Source organism: Labrus mixtus, chromosome 11 (assembly GCF_963584025.1).
Source record: "Labrus mixtus chromosome 11, fLabMix1.1, whole genome shotgun sequence".
In the NCBI taxonomy this organism is placed as follows: domain Eukaryota; kingdom Metazoa; phylum Chordata; class Actinopteri; order Labriformes; family Labridae; genus Labrus; species Labrus mixtus.
In genome coordinates this window covers 21,126,113-21,148,434 of record NC_083622.1, presented here as the reverse complement: position 1 = coordinate 21,148,434, position 22,322 = coordinate 21,126,113, and the positions used below count along the sequence as shown (strand labels likewise).

General features: G+C 38.0%; 2 protein-coding genes and 1 long non-coding RNA gene across 6 annotated transcripts in view; all 3 read right to left on the bottom strand.

Annotated features, from left to right (window-relative positions):
• Positions 1-50: 50 nt before the first annotated feature.
• On the bottom strand, positions 51-5,293 carry igflr1 (IGF-like family receptor 1). 3 transcript variants are annotated; one of them, XM_061050804.1, is made up of 7 exons: positions 5,135-5,293; positions 4,796-4,988; positions 4,635-4,662; positions 3,696-3,771; positions 3,539-3,613; positions 3,048-3,152; positions 51-1,592 (listed from the first exon to the last, which is right to left on the bottom strand). In XM_061050804.1, the coding sequence occupies exons 1-7, from the start codon at positions 5,217-5,219 to the stop codon at positions 1,267-1,269; spliced, it is 888 nt and encodes a 295-aa protein (XP_060906787.1). In that variant the 5' UTR covers positions 5,220-5,293; the 3' UTR covers positions 51-1,266. The 3 variants fall into 3 exon arrangements, with proteins under 3 accessions (XP_060906787.1, XP_060906788.1, XP_060906789.1); XM_061050805.1 differs by having other exon boundaries at positions 3,539-3,607; positions 3,705-3,771; positions 5,135-5,292; XM_061050806.1 differs by lacking the exon at positions 3,696-3,771 and having other exon boundaries at positions 5,135-5,274.
• A 4,323-nt stretch (positions 5,294-9,616) lies between these two features.
• LOC132983123 (uncharacterized) lies at positions 9,617-11,155 on the bottom strand. The gene is made up of 2 exons (XR_009674786.1): positions 11,026-11,155; positions 9,617-9,816 (listed from the first exon to the last, which is right to left on the bottom strand). It is a non-coding gene; the product is annotated as an uncharacterized LOC132983123 (long non-coding RNA).
• Positions 11,156-11,315: 160 nt separating this feature from the next.
• osbpl3b (oxysterol binding protein-like 3b) overlaps positions 11,316-22,322 on the bottom strand; it is a 30,859-nt gene continuing 19,852 nt past the window's right edge. The window contains exons 11-23 of one of the 2 annotated variants that reach the window (XM_061050807.1): positions 21,732-21,862; positions 20,421-20,522; positions 19,102-19,239; positions 17,438-17,531; positions 17,112-17,335; positions 14,890-15,027; positions 14,711-14,774; positions 14,526-14,604; positions 14,286-14,430; positions 13,648-13,792; positions 13,439-13,565; positions 12,412-12,534; positions 11,316-12,224 (exon numbers count right to left, since the gene is read on the bottom strand). In XM_061050807.1, the coding sequence (XP_060906790.1) occupies positions 12,128-12,224; positions 12,412-12,534; positions 13,439-13,565; positions 13,648-13,792; positions 14,286-14,430; positions 14,526-14,604; positions 14,711-14,774; positions 14,890-15,027; positions 17,112-17,335; positions 17,438-17,531; positions 19,102-19,239; positions 20,421-20,522; positions 21,732-21,862 (1,607 nt within the window). In that variant the 3' untranslated portion in view covers positions 11,316-12,127. The remainder of the gene's footprint in view (positions 12,225-12,411; positions 12,535-13,438; positions 13,566-13,647; positions 13,793-14,285; positions 14,431-14,525; positions 14,605-14,710; positions 14,775-14,889; positions 15,028-17,111; positions 17,336-17,437; positions 17,532-19,101; positions 19,240-20,420; positions 20,523-21,731; positions 21,863-22,322) is intronic. The other variant, XM_061050809.1, reaches the window with a different exon arrangement.

The following is a 22,322-nucleotide window of genomic DNA, read 5'->3' as shown; positions in this document are numbered from 1 at the left end:
TATGCACTTTTTTTATTTATAATGTTATTTGCTTAATAAAGATGTTAAGATGTTTGAACAATTTCATTTTTTTTATTTGAAAAGTTTGCATGTTAAATGGCTTTTTTTTACATTTCAACTTTTTTAAAAACAGTAATTGTTCTTCATGTTCATTTGTTGTAAAAAAAAAAAAAATGAAAAAAAGCAGGTACAAATGATACACAAATATATAGTTCTAAAAGCAGTCGTGAATTTTCAATGCCTCCAAAGTAAAAAAGAGGTTCAATACAGCGGTGATACATTTCTTAATCTGTTTGTGTAAAATCATTTGAAAGCCTGAAGGATCCGTGTGCTTTTGTTCTTTCAGTCATCATGTAAACCTCTAAAGCTACTCAAAGAATGGACTGACCTCACTTCTACTCTTGTATTTGATGGGTTCCAAAAACACTGAATCCTACACTTCCCATAAGGCAACTTGAAAGACTCTTTCATTAAGACCTTCTGCTTGAAGTTGTGTCTGAAGTCACAACCTACTCACTAAATAGAAGAATCAGCTGCCCTCGTGAGTTCACAACTGTGTTAAGACTCTTTGGTTATGAACAGCTACTGTTAGCATCAAACTAACCCCTACCTAACATTACTACTGACGTGCTCACATTAACATTAGCTCTGTTATGTTTTGTAACTGTCACTTGGTATTTTTAGGTATACAGTGTGTGGTTGAAAGTTGTTAACAACTGAAGGATTATCAAACATGTTTTGCCTTGAATATGTCATGATGTCCCTCCTTATTTTCACTAAGAAGTGGGATAATGATCAGTTGTTAGCTTAGGTTCATATGATTTTCAAACCTGAATCAAAGCAGTTTATCATTAGTTTGTGAGCTTCCCACCATGAGCATCATATTGGAAGAATTTGGCTGCCTTTGTGCCTGAACGAGGGAGGGATTTTCAGTCTTGGCTTTTTAAATGTAAGTTGTTTTTTTCATGAGCTTTCTGTTGAAAATATGGAGCCAAGCCAGAGCTAACTGCCCACTTTGAGTGGAAGTTGTTATAGCTGTCCTAACTTTGGCAAGCTAATCCAGAGCCACATCATTGTGTAGTATCTTTTTTTAACCTCTTTCTTCATCAAACCAGGACCCCTTCATTTGTCCTTTGAATTACTTCTGATTTTTTCAGTAAGTGCACATGTATATGTGATTTGGTAAACATCGACTGTTTTAAATCTCACAGAACTGATCAGAGAAAATAAAACGTGCAAGCAGAGTCTTTACAGGTGGAAACATTGCTACACGTCCATCTCACTCAGTCTGACTTTGGCGAGGACAGCGATGGCATCGTTGCGGTCCATCTGTCTGAGCAGCTTGGCGAGGTGCCCCACAGTCCAGTCAGGGTGCCTGCTGGTGACCCCCTCCAACACAGCTTTCAGAGGGCTCTTGCTGTCCTTCATTGAGTAGGTGTAAGTGATCCAGGTGGAGGTGAAGGAGCAATGAGAAGCCAGGTGTTTGGTGTTTTTCACTCCATGGCTTTCTGGATCCAACAAAATCATCAGATCTTCCAAAACATCCAGGTTGTCCAGGACCGTCTGTAACGGTGCTGACAGGACATTAGGACCTACAAGAGAAAAATGTGAGTGGTTAAAAAGCATCTGTCAGTTTAAGAAAGTCTTATTTAAATGTTGCTATAATATTATATATGTATATATATATATATGTGCACAGATTTTGGTAAGAAGACATCTATTATTACATAGTAAGACTTTTATTGTTGACTTAACTGTCACTGTTAAATGGTGTGTAGATTTCACTTCACTCACATTTCCCTGCTTATTTAAATATTGTTACTGAACATTAAGAAACTTCTTTTCTATAAAGTTCTGCTCCTTTTAAGAACAAATGCTATGTTTAACTCCCTATATTTACATGCTTGTGTGACGGTTTAAAAAAATAAAACTTCAGACACCGCCCATTCCAAACCCTTTTTCTTGGCCACATCCACTCAACGCGCCTTAAAACCCCTACCTGTCTAACATGTTTCTTCACTTTGTTTTGTTTATTTTCATTTTATTTCGGTGCCTTACATACAGCATGACCTGTAACCATTGAGTTTTGTGCCTCCTTCTGCCTCAGCTGCCACCATTGAACCTCAACTAAGGACCAGGCTCATTAGATGTTCCTTCACTCTGGAGACGAGGTCCCCTGTTTACATCACAGCGTTGTGAAAAAGCTGCGAGGAGGAGGCCAACAAGTATCCTGCTACTGGCATTAGCATTAGACTTGGTGTTTGACACAGTGAGTTTTTATTTACTACTTTATTTTATATTTTGCTGGTAGCATTGGCCCATTCAGTTTACACTAATCTGACATTAGTTTCATTACTTAACATGTTATAGATGGATGCTCCTGTACATAACAACATTTGAATATAAATGTTGTTTACTTCACTATTAACTGTCCATGTGTGAATAGTTTCCCCTTCTGGCCTGGCTGGTCTGTGTCTAAATACTCACTAGATGGCAGAAGAGTGCTGTTTCTTCATTGACGACTGTTTTTCTCTCTTTTCATATTAAAGCATTTTATAACAAGAAAAACAATCTTATAAATATGTAGTGCGTTATTCTATATCATTTACTGACACCAAACATGTCAGCTTGTTTACTCTTAACTTCCTGAAGCCAAACACACATTTCAAAGCTCCTACTATTTCTTTTTTCATTTCTATAACTTTATTGAGTTCTTAGTGCTTCTCTTAGTTCTCTTTTCAACATGTCATGATGTGGGTTTTGAGACACAGCCCTGCAATCTCATTTCCTATGGGCGTTGGAGGCATGTTTACTTACGTACTGTCTACTTCTTTGGAAGAGGCTTGCACACTAATGACGTTTAAACTCACCAACAGATGCAAACAATGTAGGAAGTGAGACCAAATGTGATAAGATACTATAAGATAACTACCAAATGTAACAGAAAAAGGTCCTTTCATGGGAAACTGCTCTTATCTGTTACCAATACCTCTGGTACAAAGTTAAGATTTATTTCATATAAAGAGACATTTCTCATTTCCACTCACTCAGAACATCCTTCAGATCATTGTTTACAGCTTCGGCAGAAAGTGGAGTGAAGCCTGCTTTAATGTATGATGATCTTCTGCTGTAATTCATGACTGTGTTCTGACCTGTGATGAACCCAAACACAAGAGACACACATATCTTGACATAATTACAAGTTATAGTAAACCCACCCATGCCCTACTCTAGTATTACATTACAGAAAAATAACATGTTTGCTCTAAAAAAAAAAAAAGACAGTGGTCAGCCTGTATGCAGTTTCTCAGTCTAGGAGCTCCACATTAAAATACTTTTCCCACTGTTTCATGTTTTAGCGGTTACTTTAAAGAACTGCTTGTGTTTGTTCCCATGCTGTGTTATTGTCATGATTTGTCCATGTTGCGTTATGTTGTATGTGTTTATTATTGTCTTTGGCTGCTATCTTGGCCAGGTCTCTCTCGTAAAGGACAATTTAATCTCAATGGGACAAAATAAAGTTAAAAAACATACTTACCTTTTTTCCGCTTCATGTAAAAGATGTAAGCAGAAAACACTACAACCGTAACAAGGATAGCCAATGGGGCTGTCCCTGCAAATGTAAAATGTCAGGGTTAGATGAAGATAATGAAAATACATGTCTTATTCCATAAACAATTGTTTATTTTGCTTACATAATGCACTATGAAAAGATGGAACTTGATGAGATGTTGCATTTGGTGATGAAGTGGATCCTTGACTTGTCTGATTCTGAAATGGAAAAAGAGTGAACTTCTTGTGACAGTAGGTTACATGCTGTTATGTTGTTTCTGTTTTATTGTATGCTCTCAACTGTCACCAAAAAACATGTAGTCTACATAGGCTAATATATGTGTGCTATTTGGTATTTTTTACCAGAAGCTATCCTTTAAAAAAAAGGAAGTTTCAGTGACAGAATAAATAAATGAAAAAGCATTGGGATACTTCTTCCACATTGAAAATATGGATTTTATGTGTTGAAGAAATTATTAAGACTTGACTCCATATAATAAGACTCAGTTGACTCAGATGGCTTCTCATCAGATGAATACTCGAGGAGACATGATTCAACATCACACTTCTGTACTCGTGTCTTGCTCAATCACATCTGCAGAACTTGTCGAAAGGCATCGCATATATCCAAAAAGACATTATCATTATCAGGGTCACATTGACCCACCTAGATTAACTGTGACGTCAATAACACTGGAGCAGACAACAAGTCTACCAAACATCCTTGCAGATATCAGGAAGAACAGTTGACACTCTCTAAGCTGTACTTGGTGTATTAATAACAACTGAACTCTGTCAGGTCTGACTGACATTTTATTGAGTCTTCATTTCCTCTACTTGTAGCCTAACTAAGCCCTGACGTCATAGGTCATCTTAGTCATTATTGGCCATGTATGTAGCCTAAATAATGACTTTAACATTGAACTGCTGAAAAATGTCGGGGGCTGAGACGGTTTAGATTCCTAAAGAGATGCTATAGACCTAAACAAGTTTCCAATCTCCATATTTAGCCAACACATTCTTGTACAAAGACTTGTCTACTTGACAAATCCCGAAGCGTTTCCACATACTAGACTACTCACATTGACTGGAACTTCGGTCCCCGGGTGTCTGTAGAAAATCAGAAAACACCCAACACGTTTGACTTTATAACACAAAATTACACCAAAACAACTCGACACTGATGATGTTTACAGATCGACCTGTCTTTGTCAAGGACAGGGCAATTCTTTCACATTCTTACCTTGTTTCTTCGCACTTGGTGTCGATAGTTGAGTTGCATGGGCTTGAAATAATAAAACCAAGGGGGCATAATGCACAAGGTTTACAGTACGCACTGCTGCCATCATTAAACGTATCGGGTTTGCACGATGTGGTAGGGGGAACGTGTCTCCCTCCTTTATCATCATAGCCACAATTAGGGGTGACTTCATGTCCTGTAATGTAATATAAGTCACTTTAGTCATTATAATAACGATAATAATATATAAAGTAGCCTATAAGCTGATATAATATTATATAGGCTAATAAACATAATATAATGTAATGTAATATAATATAATATAGGCTAATATAATCCTACCTGGCTTCCGACGACATGGCACACACTCCATCAAAAGCCTGTCCCATCGTGTTTTCAGATCGGGGCATTTATCAGAGAGCCCCATCGTGTCTAAACTACGGAAGAGGGACAAGTAGACTATTGATGTTGGAAGACAACACGTACCACGGAAAACTGCGGTCAAGACCAGCCGGTCCTCGCTTTTACATGGTGAAGTGAGCCGCCCCTAAACTTGAAGTGCACACGTATTCTGATCTTTATGGTAAATGCTCCGGACTGCAGAGCGAGCAGAGAGAGAGAGAGAGAGAGCGATTTTGACCCGTTATTAATCTCCTTTTCCAGACAAAAGTGATAAATGCCGAAGTCTTACCTTAAAACTGACTATGAGATACACGTGTATAAAACGGGAGCAAACAAAATACTGTTCAGGGAATAGCTTCGGAGGTCGGTGAAATTAGTTTGAGAATAATACTGCGAGTCTGCGGTAACTTCCGTTTTTCAAAATAAGGTGTTTTCCTGGGGAAAAAAATATAAAAATATATGTTCTTCCATAAGTAGAAAATTATTCTGATATGGTTGGACTTAGTACTTCCTAGACTACATGCACAAGTAATATGAAGTACTTTTACTGTGTACTTTTTGAAAAATCCACTGTCAAAGACCATAATAAATCACAATAATGAGTCTTTTTTATGACTTTGATGTCTTGTAAAAAGAAATCATTCCATAAGTACACCATGATTCTGATATGGTTAGACTTAGTACTTGTTAGACTACATGCACAGGTACTATGAAATACTATTACTGCACTTTTTGTGAAATCCACTTTCAAAGTCCATTATATGTCATATTGTTGAGTCTTATTTTTCTGACTTTGATGTCATATAAAAACAAAATCTTCCATAAGTACATTTAGGTACTTTTACTGTGTACTTTCTGAGATGATACAGCACAATAATGAGCCTGTTATTTTCTCAAACCCTGAGGCCCTTTTCAAAAAACTGTTAATTCATCAAAAATTGTTTTACACATTTATATAGGCCTACCTTTAACTTCATAAATACATGTCCTTTAACCTATTATTCGCCACCATAACCCACAACATTACAATGTGTATTAATTATAACGATTTTATATTTTAACAATAATTAAACTTATAAATAGACATCAGTTTTACCCTATATGTTCTGTTTAGCTTTTGAGTGTGTGGGTTTGTTTTTACACTTATTTTACCTTGACCCTTATGTTTACCTTGACAATCAGAAAGCGTTAAAGTCATAAACCCGCCTCTTCCTCTCCTTGTTGACGCGTTGAGAATGTGGAATCAACGATGACAAATCGTCAAGGGCAAGTTTATTCTAAATAGTTGATGTTAATGTTCAACAGAGTAGCAGATGACAGTTGTATGCTAACGCTTTTTTCACTTTTCAAAAACCAATGCTGACATATTTCTTGTCTTTTTGTATCCTATAGAGGCAACATAACATATTAATGAAATGTTTCCAGTATACTACATATCTTTGAAAGATATGTTACAATGTATTTAGCTAAGTGTGAAGCTAGGGCCCCCATTGCGGGTGCTAAGGCGAACGCCATTTTAACGCAACGGCTTGCTCCGAAAATTTAGGGAAGCCATTGCATTCGTCAAAGGAAAATAATCATGAGACACATGACCAGGGGAAACTATTTTGGTCATCAAATGCATGATGTGTCTGTCTTTATTGTCCTACACGTAAAACCAGCAGGACATTCTGAAGTTGTCATCTGCGGTTAATATGCCTGCATCCCTTGAGAGTCGACAAAGATGTAAAAAAAAAAAATCCAATCCAATAAATGTTTATTTAAGCTTTATGGCATTGAACTTTTTCAACAAAGTTCTCATGCACTGCTGTGCATTCCTGCAACAAGTCCAGTGAGCTGTCACATAACTCACTGACCCAATGATAAGCTCATAATAATCTTATGTAGCCTATTGTTATTTGAACTTTTACTCGACTTGCAGGAATTCTATTTGGCCAGTGCATGCACTGAAGTGCCTGCTATGGATGAGTTTGATTTGAATCATGTCAAAGATGATGGTCTCAATCCTAGCTCACCCTAGCTGTTTATTATTAGCCCTTTATGAATGTATACCTTCTAGGTTAATGGTTCTTTGTGTAGGTACATGTCTGACTCTTCTAAAAAAATGTAAGTCGGCTTTGTCAGTATTTAAGTGGATGAAGGTTTCTTGGCCTATCAGTATCACAATTTCACTAATCATTTCTGGACCATGTTGTTAATACTTTGACTATTTTCGGCCAACTGAAGAATATTGCATTCACTGGAACTAGGCTTCAGCATTTCGTTAACAAAATGTAACATGAAGAATTTCATCTTTTAAGCATTCTTTTTGATTTACTGATTCACTTTGTTCACAGGTTGTTTTCTTTCTCAACATTTGGGAAGGTGAGTGCTATTTTAATACTTGATATGTAAAAAAAAGTCGATACAGCTCTCATGCTCTTTGTCATTTACATATTACAAGTATAACAATACTTTGATTTTGATTTTTTTCAATTAGAAAAGTCCAAGTTATTCTTGTGAAACACAATAAAGATGAAACGCTTCATTTTATGTGTTGGTGTAGATGGCAAAGGCCGTGATGGAGGCCTTTCCGGCATTGCCAGTTATGTCCTTTGGGACATCCAAGGAGGAGATGGCATTTGAGAGGACAAAGCTTGCACTATCTTTACTCAGTGGTTCAGGTAAGAAAGTAATTTCCCCTTTAAATGATATTAAAGGTTTGAGTTTTTTTGTATAACTGATAAACTTATTTTAATCAAATTCAATCTAACACATCTAAACAAACTACAGCCTCTGAAAATGAGTTCACAAAATGCAGCTTTTCATAGTCCCCAGGATCATTGATTTCTTAATCTTAATCTTAATGAATCATTGATTTCTGTATGCATGGAAGCTGATGGGAAACTGAGTGACAGACAGATGGCTAGGAGCAGGGGGAGTCTGAGGCTATCTGCTGAGTGGATAGGATGATCAGAGTTCAATTGTGGCATCATCAGAATTGTTTTTCATCACCATGTATGTATTTACAAATAAAATGTTTTCAATTGTGTTTGTTAGATGACAGTACAAATAAATAATATCAGAAATATGAAAAGAATATGCATTTCTGCTATTGTAGAAAAAAAGATTTGCAATAATTGGGAGAATAGAAATCAGGCTTGTTGTAGACTGTTTCTTGCAGTTATTTGTGATGAGTATACAGTATGTCAATACTAAGTCTTCAGATAGGTCCTAGATACCGCTGCACAATACACATTCAGTACCTTGGAGTTGATTTAGTCAGTCCAATGGATATTGACAACTGAATATATCTGCAATTCATAAATAAAAAGAAAACCAACATTCAAGATGTTCCTTCATTTATCTCTAAATATAAAGAAAACATGTAAAATAACAAACATGCTCTCAAGACCGAAGCCTTAACGCTGTTTCAATGTCCTCTCTCCTTTGAATCCATGGATTTAGTGTTGATTGTTTCCCATGTTGATAATGAATTTCAGAGGAGCCTCGACAGCATAAAAGTACTGCTGAGTCAGCAGCAGGAGGGAGCTCAGCTGCAGCCAGAGCAGATGTTAAGTTCTGCTTATTTAGTAGAATCACATGCCTTTTAGAGAAGCTTGCCTTTGAACCTGAAACCCTCAAAACCTTCTTCCTGTTTTCTGTTCTCTCAGTGTTTGAAGTACTTTTACAGAGCGTTAGTTCATGTAGCCTAAGTGCTCATCTTGTCAGATTTAACAAAACCTGTGTCTCTCCTGTCTCTTCTGTCCTTATGTCTTTAATCAATGGAAGAACCCAAATGCTATTTTGCAACAGCATTGACATTTTTTTTTCTTTTTTTGTCCAAGTTGGCTTAAAAGTTGAGAGTGAAAGTTCAAGGAAAACAGATGATGACAACAATATTTCACTGGAGAAAAAGAGTAAAAATATATTAAACCATGGCGTACTGTTTTTTTTAATTTTTATAATGCATTCAGATCCGGTCCAGCAAGGCTGAGACAAAGTCTTTTGTCTAGACTTATCCTGTAGGAGGCCTCTTCCTGTTCTGGAAATCATGCCAGGTACTTTTCCAGAGCTTTCAACAGCCAGGAGGAAACAGAAAAAGATGTGAAGCAGAGATGGTCACACAGTGCACATTTCCTAGCCTATACCTTCTTTTTTTTTTTGTTTGCAATTCATGCCTTTATTGTAGAGACAGGACAGTTGATAGAGTTGGAAATCAGGGAGAGATGGAGTGGGGAATGATATGCAGGAAAGGCGCCTTAGGTTGGCTTCAAACCCACTTCAAGGACAACATCCTCTGTACATTAGGCATGCAAACTAACCACTCGGCCAGTGACACCCCATGAATGGAATTTTGTGTGTGGAAATTTTGAATGGAAAGTTTCCAAAGTTTCTCCAGAAATCCGGTTTTTACTGAAATATTTTCTTACGAAATATTCGTTGGCTCTACCTGCTACTACCTGTGATTTAAACACTTCTCTGGCTAAAGCATGATACTCAGTTATATGCTTATTCCACCCAGGCCTCATTATCATATTTGTATGCATGTATTGCTTTACAAAGAGATTAGTACAGTATTCCATTAGATAGAGAAGAGATCACTCCTATGCTCCACATTGTAACAATTTACATCACTACACCTAACAGCATCAGACAAATGCTAGGCAAGTTTTTTTTGCCTTAAACCTCTGTGGTCCTCAAGATTCCAGTTTCAGGGCCTTAAAGCCTTATCTCCATTCTTTCTTTGCATATTAGGTAAAAAAAAAAAAACCTTGAATAAGAAAGAAAGCAAGTGGCATAAATATCAATTGTGAAATTGGATTAGGAACATATTTTGTACAATTTGTTTACTGGTCTGCATCTTGCCTGTTTGGGTTTTATTGTTGGGACGTTGTCTATCCATTCAGATCACATTTGTCAATTACTTTGTGTTTATTTCAGTTTTTGAAGGACTGGAAAAGACATATGATGTCAACAACATTTAAATTCGTTGAAGAAGAAAATGTCGAGGAAGTGAAGCCACTAGGCTTTCTTCAGGCACACTGAAACAAGGATAAAGTTAAAATACTTTCATCAATAATCAGGTCATGTTTCTTATTAAAAACAAAAAACAAGCCTTTCTATGAGATATGGCTAAACTGAAACCTGCAGCCCTGAGCAAAAATATTTCAGTCAGAAAACTCACACTTATATTTGTTTAATATATTTTTTGAGGCAGCAGAACATAGTTTGTGTTTGGCATCTAGGCTCCACCTAATCACTCTTCGCTGTTCTTTTTACATCCAGAGATTTGAGGAGTGATGGGATGATATCTGAAACCCCTAGGGCCTAGTGGTTGATGAGCTGAGCAACAGTGCAGTACTGCTGCAGGTCAGAGCTGGCAATTAAAGAAAGGCAGAAATCGGAAATCATGCAGCTTAAATTGACCGCCGATTGGAAGGAGGTGTCTGTGGACAATGACGCATGTCAAGTGTGAAATCGGTGCAGCTTGAGATGTCTGCCTGAACCAGCTAGCAGGCATCGCCTCATTTCATTGCGTGATCTTTTGCTGAGTAGCAATAAAGGAGCAAAAATACTAGATTAATTTATTCCTTTCCTCCTTCCATCCTGTTGCACCTTTAACGCACATTTACAAAGAAAGGAACTGTGGTGGAATTTCTGTAGTTATTGAGATTATAATGTACAGATGTCATTAGGGTTATTCACTGTTCTCTAATGTCAGTCAGACCTGACAGAGTTCAGTTGTTATTAATACACCAAGTACAGCTTAGAGAGTTTCAACTGTTCTTCCTGATATCTGCAAGGATGTTTGGTAGACTTGTTGTCTGCTCCAGTGTAATAGACGTCACAGTTTAGTCTAGGTGGGTCAATGTGACCCTGATAATGATAATGTCTTTTTGGATATATGCGATGCCTTTCGAGAAGTTCTGCAGATGTGATTGAGCAAGACACGAGTACAGAAGTGTGATGTTGAAGCATGTCTCCTCGAGTATTCATCTGATGAATAAACTTTCATCAACGTAAGCCATCTGAGTCAACTGAGTCTTATCAAGTCTTAGTAATTTCTTCAACAGTAACGACAATTGTTTGGTTCATAGCTGTTGTGTAAAATGCTGGAGACACACAAAGATAGTCAGAATGACTTCACGAAAAAAGGCATCAGATATTTTATTTGAGCTCTTGTAACATAAGGTTTGACATGTTTGGTCCCGAAGCCCAGGGTCCATGTACACAATTCAGCAATGGACAGAGTGGAAAAAAAGGCTGGATTTCATGTTTGCTACTGCTGCTCATGGTTGCACAATCATTCACAAAGTCTTAGCAAAAAAAACAGATGATTGTTATGAGACCAACAAAAAAGGTATGGTTTGAAATATCTGTCTTTAGGTGCTGAGAATTCCTTTAAAAAAACATTTTAAAAGATATCGGAGGTGCAGAAAAAAACAGATTAACATCATGAGTACAATGAGTAAGGCATCAGGCAGGTGCAGAATAAATATTGGATGTTTGGATATGTACACACGGTCATCGCATATCTAGGCTTGTTTGTCTCCGAGGTAGAGAATGTCCATGACAACACAACAGCTAAAGTGACCAGTTGTTCGTTAAATTCAAAGATTATATATACCAGTTATGATAAGGATTTGTTACCCTTTATATCATGTAGTTGTCCCTTTCTCAGTTTTAGTAGTAAAATGTAATATATCCAGTGAAAACATGGGCAACATTGTCAAAATGTATCAACATTCTGATAATATCTTTGCATAAACAATGTTTACACAACTTCTAGAAGCACTTGCAATTAAGGCAATGACTTTATTAATTGCAAAAAGTGTGACCAGCACTGAATGTGAACGGTAAGACTGGGATACAGAAATCTCCAGAACCAGCCCTGATCACATTAGAGGCTGTGCCGGTCTAAATGTATGTGTGGAGTCTGTAGTGTGGGTGTCACCACAGTGTCGGACTCTCCATGTGATTAAAGTTGGTCTCCTTCCTCAGCTCCCAGTATGTGTTGTTGCTCACCCAGGTATCATCCTTTGACTTCCTATCGGGGTTTAAGAACAGTAAACAAGTGGTAAATATAGGGAGAGATGGAAATGTGTTGAAACTGATGTTATAATAGAGGCTGCTCTTATAATGTCAAAAATGTGAATAACACAAATAAGAGCAAATTTATTTCCCATAAATTAAGATCTATGTGAGAAACTAATACATCTGGATATTTAGGCTACCTGAAGAATTTAGGCTGATGTGCACTGTTGCTCTCCTCCAGGAGTCTCCGTCTTTCTCTCTGCAGCTGTTCAATCCTCTGTTTATGCTCTTCCGCGGCCTCCAAGTTCCCCTCCTCCAGCAGTCTGCCAGCCGGACAAAGACATACTCATTTTTGCAAACATGAGACAAAAATTCCACTACATGGTAAAATATGATGATACCTCAAAATTAAAACTTTGAATGTTGAACTTCGAATCACATTGATTCACTTCTTGCATCATAGAAAGATAACATAACTGTGTATTTACAGGACAACACATCATTTGTGATATTTTTGGGCTAGAACTGTCTATTTTCATAGTGAAAATAGACAGTTCCTCTTCAGTTCCTCTTCTATGTTGTAGCAGAGTGCAGTTTAAAGTCTTGGGAGCTAAAATCCTCAACAGTTACTCATGTGTTAAGACAGTGTGTCAAGAGGAAATGATTAAGATCTATGACATCAGATTGTTAAAAAAAGAAGTGTGTGTGTGTGTGTGTGGGGGGGGGGGGGGGGGGTGGGGGACTCTCCACTGTTCTCTTATGTTATATAAAAGTCAGATGACAGATACTTCTGGTTTGTGTCTATGTCGGGCCCCCCTAAGGACAAAATAGCAAGTCTTAATACTCTGCTGATTTTGTCCCGTACAGTTGGATGTTGGGTTTTATGAAGAAAAATCTTGACCTGCTTTCTATTAAAAATCACTCACTGTGAATTTTTCTCTTTGCTTCTTTGGTGTGCTGTTAATTGCCTAATCTGGCACCTGATGAATATCAGGCATTACAATTAACATTGAAGAAATAATCAACCTTTATGCTGATGGACACGTGTGCTTTTGTAGGTCATAAAGAGGCATCACTATTCATTTCAGTCTGTTTCTCAACCAACGTTAAACATTCCTCACATGAGCTTTAAATCTTTGACTGAAAAAAAAAACGTGTTAAATACATAAAATATTCACAACTACAGGACTTTAATCGCATTGGCATTTTGTGTGTTTTTTCTCTTACCGTTGGTCCACGCGTAGTCTGGTGTCTGTGGGCGGTAGCAGCTGTTTAAGGGATGGGTCGAGCTCATTCAATTCGATAGCAAACTTGGTGAAACCAAAGTACTGCTCGTGGTCTACTGGCATTGCATCTAAATAACATACAAATAACATTCACTTTGTGTTTTTTAAAATACCTTTCTCGGCACTCTTTTTGAAAGACATTTGTCATACTTGCTCTCCAGACGCATGTGGCTGAAGGCGGGTCTCCACAGAAAACTGATTCATGCCACTTTCCAAAGAGCCTTCGGGTGACCTTCCCTTTATTATCTGTGATAGTTCCTTCAATCTCATTCACACTTGAATTCCAGTACTTGGCCTGTAAAAAGAAGGTCAGTTTGATTATATAATACACACTAACAGTATTAAACAATAGGAGCACAGTGTTCAATCATTACATGGTAACTGAATAAAGCACAGGTTATTGTAGTGTTCTCTAAAGACCAGCAGATGTTGCTGTTGCATAAACTACCGTGTGGATTGCTGGGCTGTGTTGAATGAGAGGGAAGGATGTGTAATGGCTTCTGACATGTTTGGACTTGCCATCCTGCATAGCTTCAGGGGGTTGTTGAAATGAGCACACACTACTGCAATTGACCCCCCAAGAGAAATGGACTGACAGAGAAATTAAAGAAGATTCATCTGCAGTACGACCTGTAATATTACAAGTCGAACTAAAGAAAGTTTGATCTGCTCTCCTGTATCCTTAATGAATGATTATGAAGTAATAATGGAGGCCATTACAGCCCGGCATATATAGCTACTAAACGGAATCTGTCCCATTAAAGGTATTTTTAACATGTTGGGCTCACCTTAACAAACGTGATCTTGCATTGACAAATGTCACTGGCAGAGTTTCTGATGGAGATCTCTCCATAGTGCTCAATCCAGCGTTGTCCACTAAGAATGTTGTGGATGCAGGACGTCACCTTGTTCCACTCGTAGTGGTCTCCAGTTCTAGAAAAAGAAAGAAAAGATATCCATCTTAAGGGTATGTGTTTGAACATCTTATGCATATGTGTGTCAGAGTAAATGAGGCCAAAGAGACTCACCCTGGTAGAGCTACATGAATGGTACCAACAGGAACAATCTCCATTGACTTTCCCCAGAATTTGTTCTTGCACCTCACGTCTTTGAGATCAATCAGAAAACACAAATTGTACATATTCTGGAGATTCAATCTGGACAACCAGCCACTATCGTAAAAGCTGAATGGCTTATTTCTGTATTACACTACCTTGCCAATAGATGAAGTTTTTAGACTCTGCGTGGCAGGCTGAGATTGGTGGATGATGGCTGACCTTATAATGATAATAGGAGAAAACAGCCACGTTAGAAGATTTGATTACAAAAAATGATTTCAGTGTTTTATTATGAGATCGTTGAGTTGTTGATAGTGCAGAAATGTGTTCATACCTGCTCTGCAACAAATCGAAAGCCTTTATCAGGCCGGTCACATTCATATGTTTCTCCCAAGATGGGGTTGAAAGGTTTCCCCCCAGTCCTGTAGTAGCTGGATGCATAGCCTGATACTACAAATGTAGCTATGTATACCTAAAAAAGAGAAAATAAAACAGTTGTTGGTGATTTTTAATTTATTTTATAAAGAAATAATGGCTCATCTTCCCTAAGCTGATTCAGGCATAAAACTATCCATATGACAACCAAAAAGGATTAACAACAGAGCAGTGAACTTCCTAAGCTGCATCAGTAGGTTAAGCTACCCTGTATCATTGGATCTTAATGCGTGTCAAATCTTATTCTGATTCTCAGTTGTTCTACTTCTCTCTCCAGTTCACTGTAATGTGCCAGGTAACTACCAAATTGTTGCAATACGCTAAAAGAGCACTGAAATAATTCCAACTCATAATGGGAGGCCACAGATAGTAGCTCACTCTTACTTCACTTCACTTTTACATCAATAAAGTTTGTGTTAAATGCACATTTTTCATGTATAACTTGGCAACTCAACAGGATATAGGCTACATCTATGCACCTTGACCCCAAAAGTGTACAAACTTAAGCACCCTTCAATCCAAAGTAAGTCAATGCAAATTCAGCACAAGCAAAGCACTGGAAAAGACGGTGTAATGCAATCTGCCTGATGGAAACCTACAGACAGAGGTAAGGGTTTACCTCAGGGCTCACAATGCCAAACCTCTGCCAGCAGGCTGATAGATTCCCTGCTCTATGGCCACTTAGAAGTGCATTAGCCTGCAACGGTTGTCAAATAAAGCTTGTAAAACATTATTTTATTTAATCAATTAACCTTTTAGGGCTTATTATACACTATCAAAAACGTGTTTTTAAATATCCTTATTTGCTTTCATGTCAAGACTTCCATGTGAAGAGTGAAAACAATCATACTGTATGTCTTTATGCTAGAAGTTCAACAAGCAGCAACCTCCAGAGTTAAAGAAAAATTAAGTAAACGAGGAGGCATTGAAAAATAGAGTTAATCCCCATATATGCAATATTTAAATGTAAAACGTTACAGCAGACAGATTGGTTCAATGATGTTGAAGCATTGGTCACAATATTATCACGCATGACAACCGACATGAATCTTTAACACTTTAATGATATCTATTTGTCATACTTAAAGTTATAGATACGTGGGGGATTGGTTGCTTTGAGGGACTGCTAGTTGTCCCCTCAGCTAATTCCAGCCACTGAACTACTATCTTGGATGTGTCTGTGGTGTTTGTGTCGTCTGGGAATGTTTCATTTGAATTTCCCTCGGGATCAATAAAGTATTTATCTATCTATCTATCTATCTATCTATCAATCTATCTATCTATCTATCTATCTATCTATCTATCTATGCAAATATTGTAGTAAGTAATATGGCTCTCTGTTTCCAATCCCATCCAATAAATCTGTTCTTCAGCTTTTTTGGTGAGTGAAATTTAAGTGTTGTTTTTATTCATATGTATGCCTCGGCCCATCTTTAAGTTAAGTTTAAGCTCAATCATTCCACATGTTATCTTTTTGTGTCTAAATAACTAACATATATGGTGCACTACCCCCATAATCACAAAAGCACTATGTAAGAAACCCTGTCATTAACTTCAATTTTAGCCTTCTAATGAATTAACCTTTGGCATAAGTTTGATAACTTGGCATTTGACAATCCCTAACTCCAATCCAGCTCCACCCACTTGTCCCAATATGATCACTTCTTGCTACAAAGAACAAGGTGGTGAAAGCCATAGGCAATGTGTTGCTCTGTCCATTCTAATTTACAGTCTAAGAGCTGGAGCAAGGATTCTAACCCTGGCTCTTTAAATTGATTTAAAAATCAGCTTGTTTCGGATGTAAACTAACATGAACAAACATGCAAATTAGTCATTTTAAAGTGGCCAGCAGAAGTATTGTTAACATTAGAAGTAGTCATGCTGCCCTGTTTCAAGTTGTATTGCTAAGCTAAACTAAGCTAAGCTAAGTTACGCTCCTGACTCCAGATTCATACTTACTCTTCTCAGTAACTCTGTTTAAGTTAGAGTTAGAGTGTCATTAAATAAATTGAGGAAACCAAGTTAAACATTCTCCTCTTTGCTATGTGAACCCCTAACACACTATTTTTTCTCATTTAACATCTACATATCACATGTTAAACAGTAAATTTGCAATCCTACCATACGTTCAAAGGGGTCGTGTGTGTTGGCAGCCCTGTCGAGAAGTTCACTGTACTCCAGCTCCTCACACAGTCTCTGCAGGGTGTTGAGCGGCTCATTAAGTTGGACGGGCATGGCCACCTTAGAAAGGTCTTTGCCTATATTGTTCCTCAGGATGTTCCACAGGCTGATGGTGCTATTGTTGGGGCAAGGTGAGGGCAGACAGGATCTACGCTGACAAAGGCCTGCAAGAAAATGTTACAAGAGGTAAGACAGTTCAAACAACTAGCTATGTGACTGTGATACTGGTAAGCTAGTGTGAAAATGCCCATATCGCCAAAGCTTACCTGAGTTTGGTCTCTCACTTTCTGTCTCGTTGCTGAAGTTGTCAATGGAAATATTGTCACTAATGTCACTTATATTTGAGTCATCTTCTGATGCCTAAAAAACAAACAAACAAACATCCAAACTTTAGCTAAACGATAGATAGATAGATAGATAGATAGATAGATAAATATATAGATAGATAGATAGATAGATAGATAGATAGATAGATAGATAAATATATAGATAGATAGATAGATAGATAGATAGATAGATAGATAGATAGATAGATAGATAAATATATAGATAGATAGATAGATAGATAGATAGATAGATAGATAGATAAATATATAGATAGATAGATAGATAGATAGATAGATAGATAGATAGATAGATAGATAGATAAATATATAGATAGATAGATAGATAGATAGATAGATAGATAGATAGATAGACAGATACTTTATTGATCCTGAGGGAAATTCAAAGATAACCCTTTAATACCCTTTAATACGATAACCCTCCTTTAATACCTCCTGCAGGAGGGGATTGGTCAGGTCTCTTTCAATATCACATCTGCAGAATATCTAATGGGCTAGAAATAATTTGTCCAATGGGACCTGGTGGCCAATTTGCACTTCTACTTGCTGTATTTATAAGAAAGTAATTATCTCTCATTTTTACATTGCTTTCGCTCCAGCTGCTATCTGATCAGGCATGTCGCAGACTGATGTTACGACCAATCTATTACAAAATGTACCATTAAGACTTTAACTTGCTGCTGGCACTGAATTGTCACTATGCTTCAAAGGTTAACACAATCCATAGACTGAGAATGGAGGATATGTGAGGTGTTGTATCTTAAGTAGTACTTATTTTCAGACAAAACTGTCTGGATTTTTTTATACTAGTAAACTGAGTTGAAGCTCTACTGAAAAACCTGAATTTCTTCTCTTCTGCAAAACGCAAAATGAATCCAAACTTTAAGTGTAAGTTTAAGCTACAAAATGATTCCAAGTTAACAGCACAGACCGTGTAAAGAAAGGACAGCACAAGAGCCCCTGAAGAGTGAAGCCAAAAGATTTTGAGCTCCCCCTGCTGACTGGATGCAGTATAAGTTACAAAACCCCCTCCTCCTCCTCACTGTTAAAATACAGAACATGAAACAAACTTTCCAAAACATGGTTTCTGTCATCATAGTTAGTTATCATGATGATTTATGTCCTAGTGTTTATTTATCTGAGTAGTTTAGTTTTAATTAGTTATTTGATGTGAAAAGAGCAGCTGTTATGTCATGACTGACTGCTTCACTAGAGAAGCAGAGTAAAGAAGGAACAACAAGAGAAAACATAACCAAAACATACTTTCCAGTCTTTGAACTTCCCATAAACTTGAGTATCGGCTTTAAATCAACACAATAATCGCTTTATGTGTAAGTTAAATGTGTGCTTCAGTTAGGGGAGTAAGTGTGGAGTCATTTCTGTGGCTCCACCAGCCAGATCCATTTTGCTCGTCTTGGCACCAAATGGTGTCACTAGCGCAATATGTCAGCGCCCTTTGCAGGAGATTTTGGCTTCAATTTGGTACAACAGAGATGGAGACACATTGTCGACATTTATATTCAGTCTATGCTTAACAGTAACATCAGTAAAATCTCTGCTATTGACAGTTTACCTGTCACACTTACCTCATTTTCAGAAGAACTAGCAGACAACAGAACCTCGTGTGCATCAAAGAACTCAGACAAAGACTCTGTGATTGAAGCTCTGCTCTCATTGGACACTTGGTGTACGAGGGGATGGGATTCGTCCACGGAGTCTTGTTTCTAAGAGACACAGAGCCCACATCTATAATTAAGGACAAGAGAAGGGCAACACTGTGACAGCTAGGCTGGGTGGAAATTACAGGGCAATTCGGAGTACAATATGATTGTGGGATAATGAGACCATCACAACACGCAAAACTGGACATTCAATATATTGAAATACAGTCATCTATAAAACATTCAGAACTTCACTGTTCATTTATTTCACTTTGAGTTGAGTTTAAAGATATAGACAACTGAGGAAACATTCACACTTGTTCTCTTTAAGACGTGGCAACATGTGTGTAGAGTTTGCCATAAACCGGCAGTATGCTGAACTTCTAAAATCTAAATTGAAATAAGAAAGGGTTTTGTTACAGGTACAGTCCAATTTCACAATCAATTTAGATGAATATGGATACATCAAATTTAGATCTAGACTGTATATCAATAAGTGACTGCATGATTTATGAAGAGTAAGTCAGAAGTGCAAGCATGCAACAAATGTGCACAAACTCCGTCAGATATGTTGTTGTTGTTAAGTTAAAACAAGGTGCACATTCAAAATGAAATCAAAGCATTCAAAAAAAATCCTTCAGAAAAAGAACACAAAAAATGAAATGAATCACACTGATGAGGTATTAGAACCACACATGCAAGTGAGCATGTCCCTCTACCCTGTGCTAAAACCAGCACTTATTAATTAGCCCCGAGATAATCTCAGTGGCGTAGCATTATCTCTGCACTGTGTGTTCACCAAGTTTCCAAGAGGAAAATTGAGCAGATCAGCTCACACTCTCTGGTCAGTAAATCGGATTAAGTGAGCAAAGAGCTTCCTTATGAGACAATCATTTGTCAGGTGGTTAGAAGTCCTCTTCTTGAGCTGTGTGATAGTGAGGCACAGCAAATAACTGAGAGGGAGCAAGGAAGCACTGAGCAAAGACAGAAACCAGGGGGAAAGTGTTCACTGAGAGGTGTATAGCTAAGTAGATTTATTGACTCTTTCTTTGGTCATTATAAATCAAAGTGAGTCAAATAAGAGGAGGAAAGCAACATTTGTTATCTGGATGAGAAAGGAAGGACAGCTCATTCATTCTGTGGCAAATTGTAGCTCAGGTGGGATGAACATAAAGACAGACAATTTTTAACCATCATGATGGTGTGGGGAAAGGTAGCATAGTGACTGCAGTCCTGCAACCCACCTGCAAAGGGGCAGTGAGATTTATTAGTGTGGGTTCTACGATGTTGGACTCAGCGTGAATCTTGCCCAGGCGCTCTCTCAGCTCAGAGTTCTGGGCTAAAGCCTGGAAAAGTAACCAGTTTACACACTGTTTATACCACAAACCCAACCAAATAAGCTTGGATTCAATCTTCCATACTTTTAACCTCTTTGCCTTTAAAGAAAATGGAGCCATGTGTTGCCACTGCAGACATCTGACAGAAAGCAACAAGAGTCCAAACTACAACACTCACCACATTTCAGACTCCGTGCGAGGTAGAAGCTGAGTAATCAGGAAGGAAGGCTAACACCAATCAGGTTATTCTTAAATTCTAAAATAATGTGTTGCCGTGAAGAGCACAGGAGTAAAGTGGTAAAAGAAGTCAGCAAAACAATGACTGTGTGTAACCAGAAAACAGAAATGAGAAACGCCATCTGAGTGGGAGGCAGCAGCCACAGGAAAACACGACCGATGAACATGCTTTTTGTTCAGGTGGGCAGACACAAGCAGCCAGTAAACCCTCTTAAAGGCTCGTGGATGTGTCACACCTGACGAGTGGTGTGGGAGGACACGACATCTGAGAGGAGTGTGCTTATTGAATGATAACGTTTTGGTGTGTGTGTGTGTGTGTGTGTGTGCTCGTGTGCTGGTGTTTTCAGACATGCACCAAATGCCTGAAACTTTCCTGGCGTGAGCTGAATGTCTGAACGCAAAACAGCCACATCTTTATTCTTCCTGATAACCCCCGAGTCATGTTTTAGCATGACGTTGGGGTGAGCTGATGTGTGAATGCAGCAGAAAATATTCAGGAAAATTCCCCACAAGTTAATGATGACGTTTATATCACGAGGTCGAAGTGCTCTTCATGCATTTAACGATGCCGCTTCATACTTTTTCTTATCGCCATTATATTCTTTTCCACTTGTTGGTTTAAACTCTGAATACGTCCTTTTACACGTAGCATTGATTTAAAGTAAAACACTATCATTACAGTGTCTGACCCTGTCACTTTGTCCACCATCTTGGATTTCCGCAGGATCTTTTTAATGTCATGTCTCTTGAGAACGTCCCCCACTCTCCCTTCAGACAGGGAGAGGTTCATGCTGTGAGCGACATGTGTCAATAATCAACTCAAGAAGATTTCAGGGGCAGCCAGTCCTGAAATTTTCCAGAAAATGTTCATGATTGAATGTGTGAAAACAGTTTATACGTGTGTGTGTGTGTGTGTGTGTGTGTGTGTGTGTGTGTGTGTGTGTGTGTGTGTGTGTGTGTGTGTGTGTGTGCTTCACTTACTGATGACAGTGCGTTCTTCAAACCAACAACCTGCGGGGAGGTAGGGGGACATGTTTCATGGTCCAGACATTGTTTTAGTCTCTCTCTCTCAGATGTTAGTGAACTCAGAGCAGACGTCATGGTCGCATGCACTGCAGAAACAAGAGGAACAGAAGTGAAGGAGCTGCACACTGCAAACCAATTTTGCATACAATTTAGAACAATGTAGAGTCACAGAATCACATTCTTGTGTGTATGCCTCTGCAGGTATGTCAAAGCACTTTGTTAACCTGTGGTATTAAAAGTGCTATATACATAACTAAAGTTGTTATTATTATTCTGTACTGCAATCATTCTCATTATGCCACGTGGAGCTTCAATATAAATCTTGATGAGTGGCAAAAACTAATCACGAATCAACTGTCCTAGCTTTGTGGGCAAGTAATTGTAAACAATGCACTCAGTAAAAGCTAGAGGAACTGCTAGAGGCTTCCTCTGAATCCTAATAAATGAAAACTGACTTTATCAGTAATGAGCAGCTGCATCGGCTCACTTTAATTTCTGTAAACAAAACACCATGTCAATACTATCGTACATGCAAATTAAACAGCA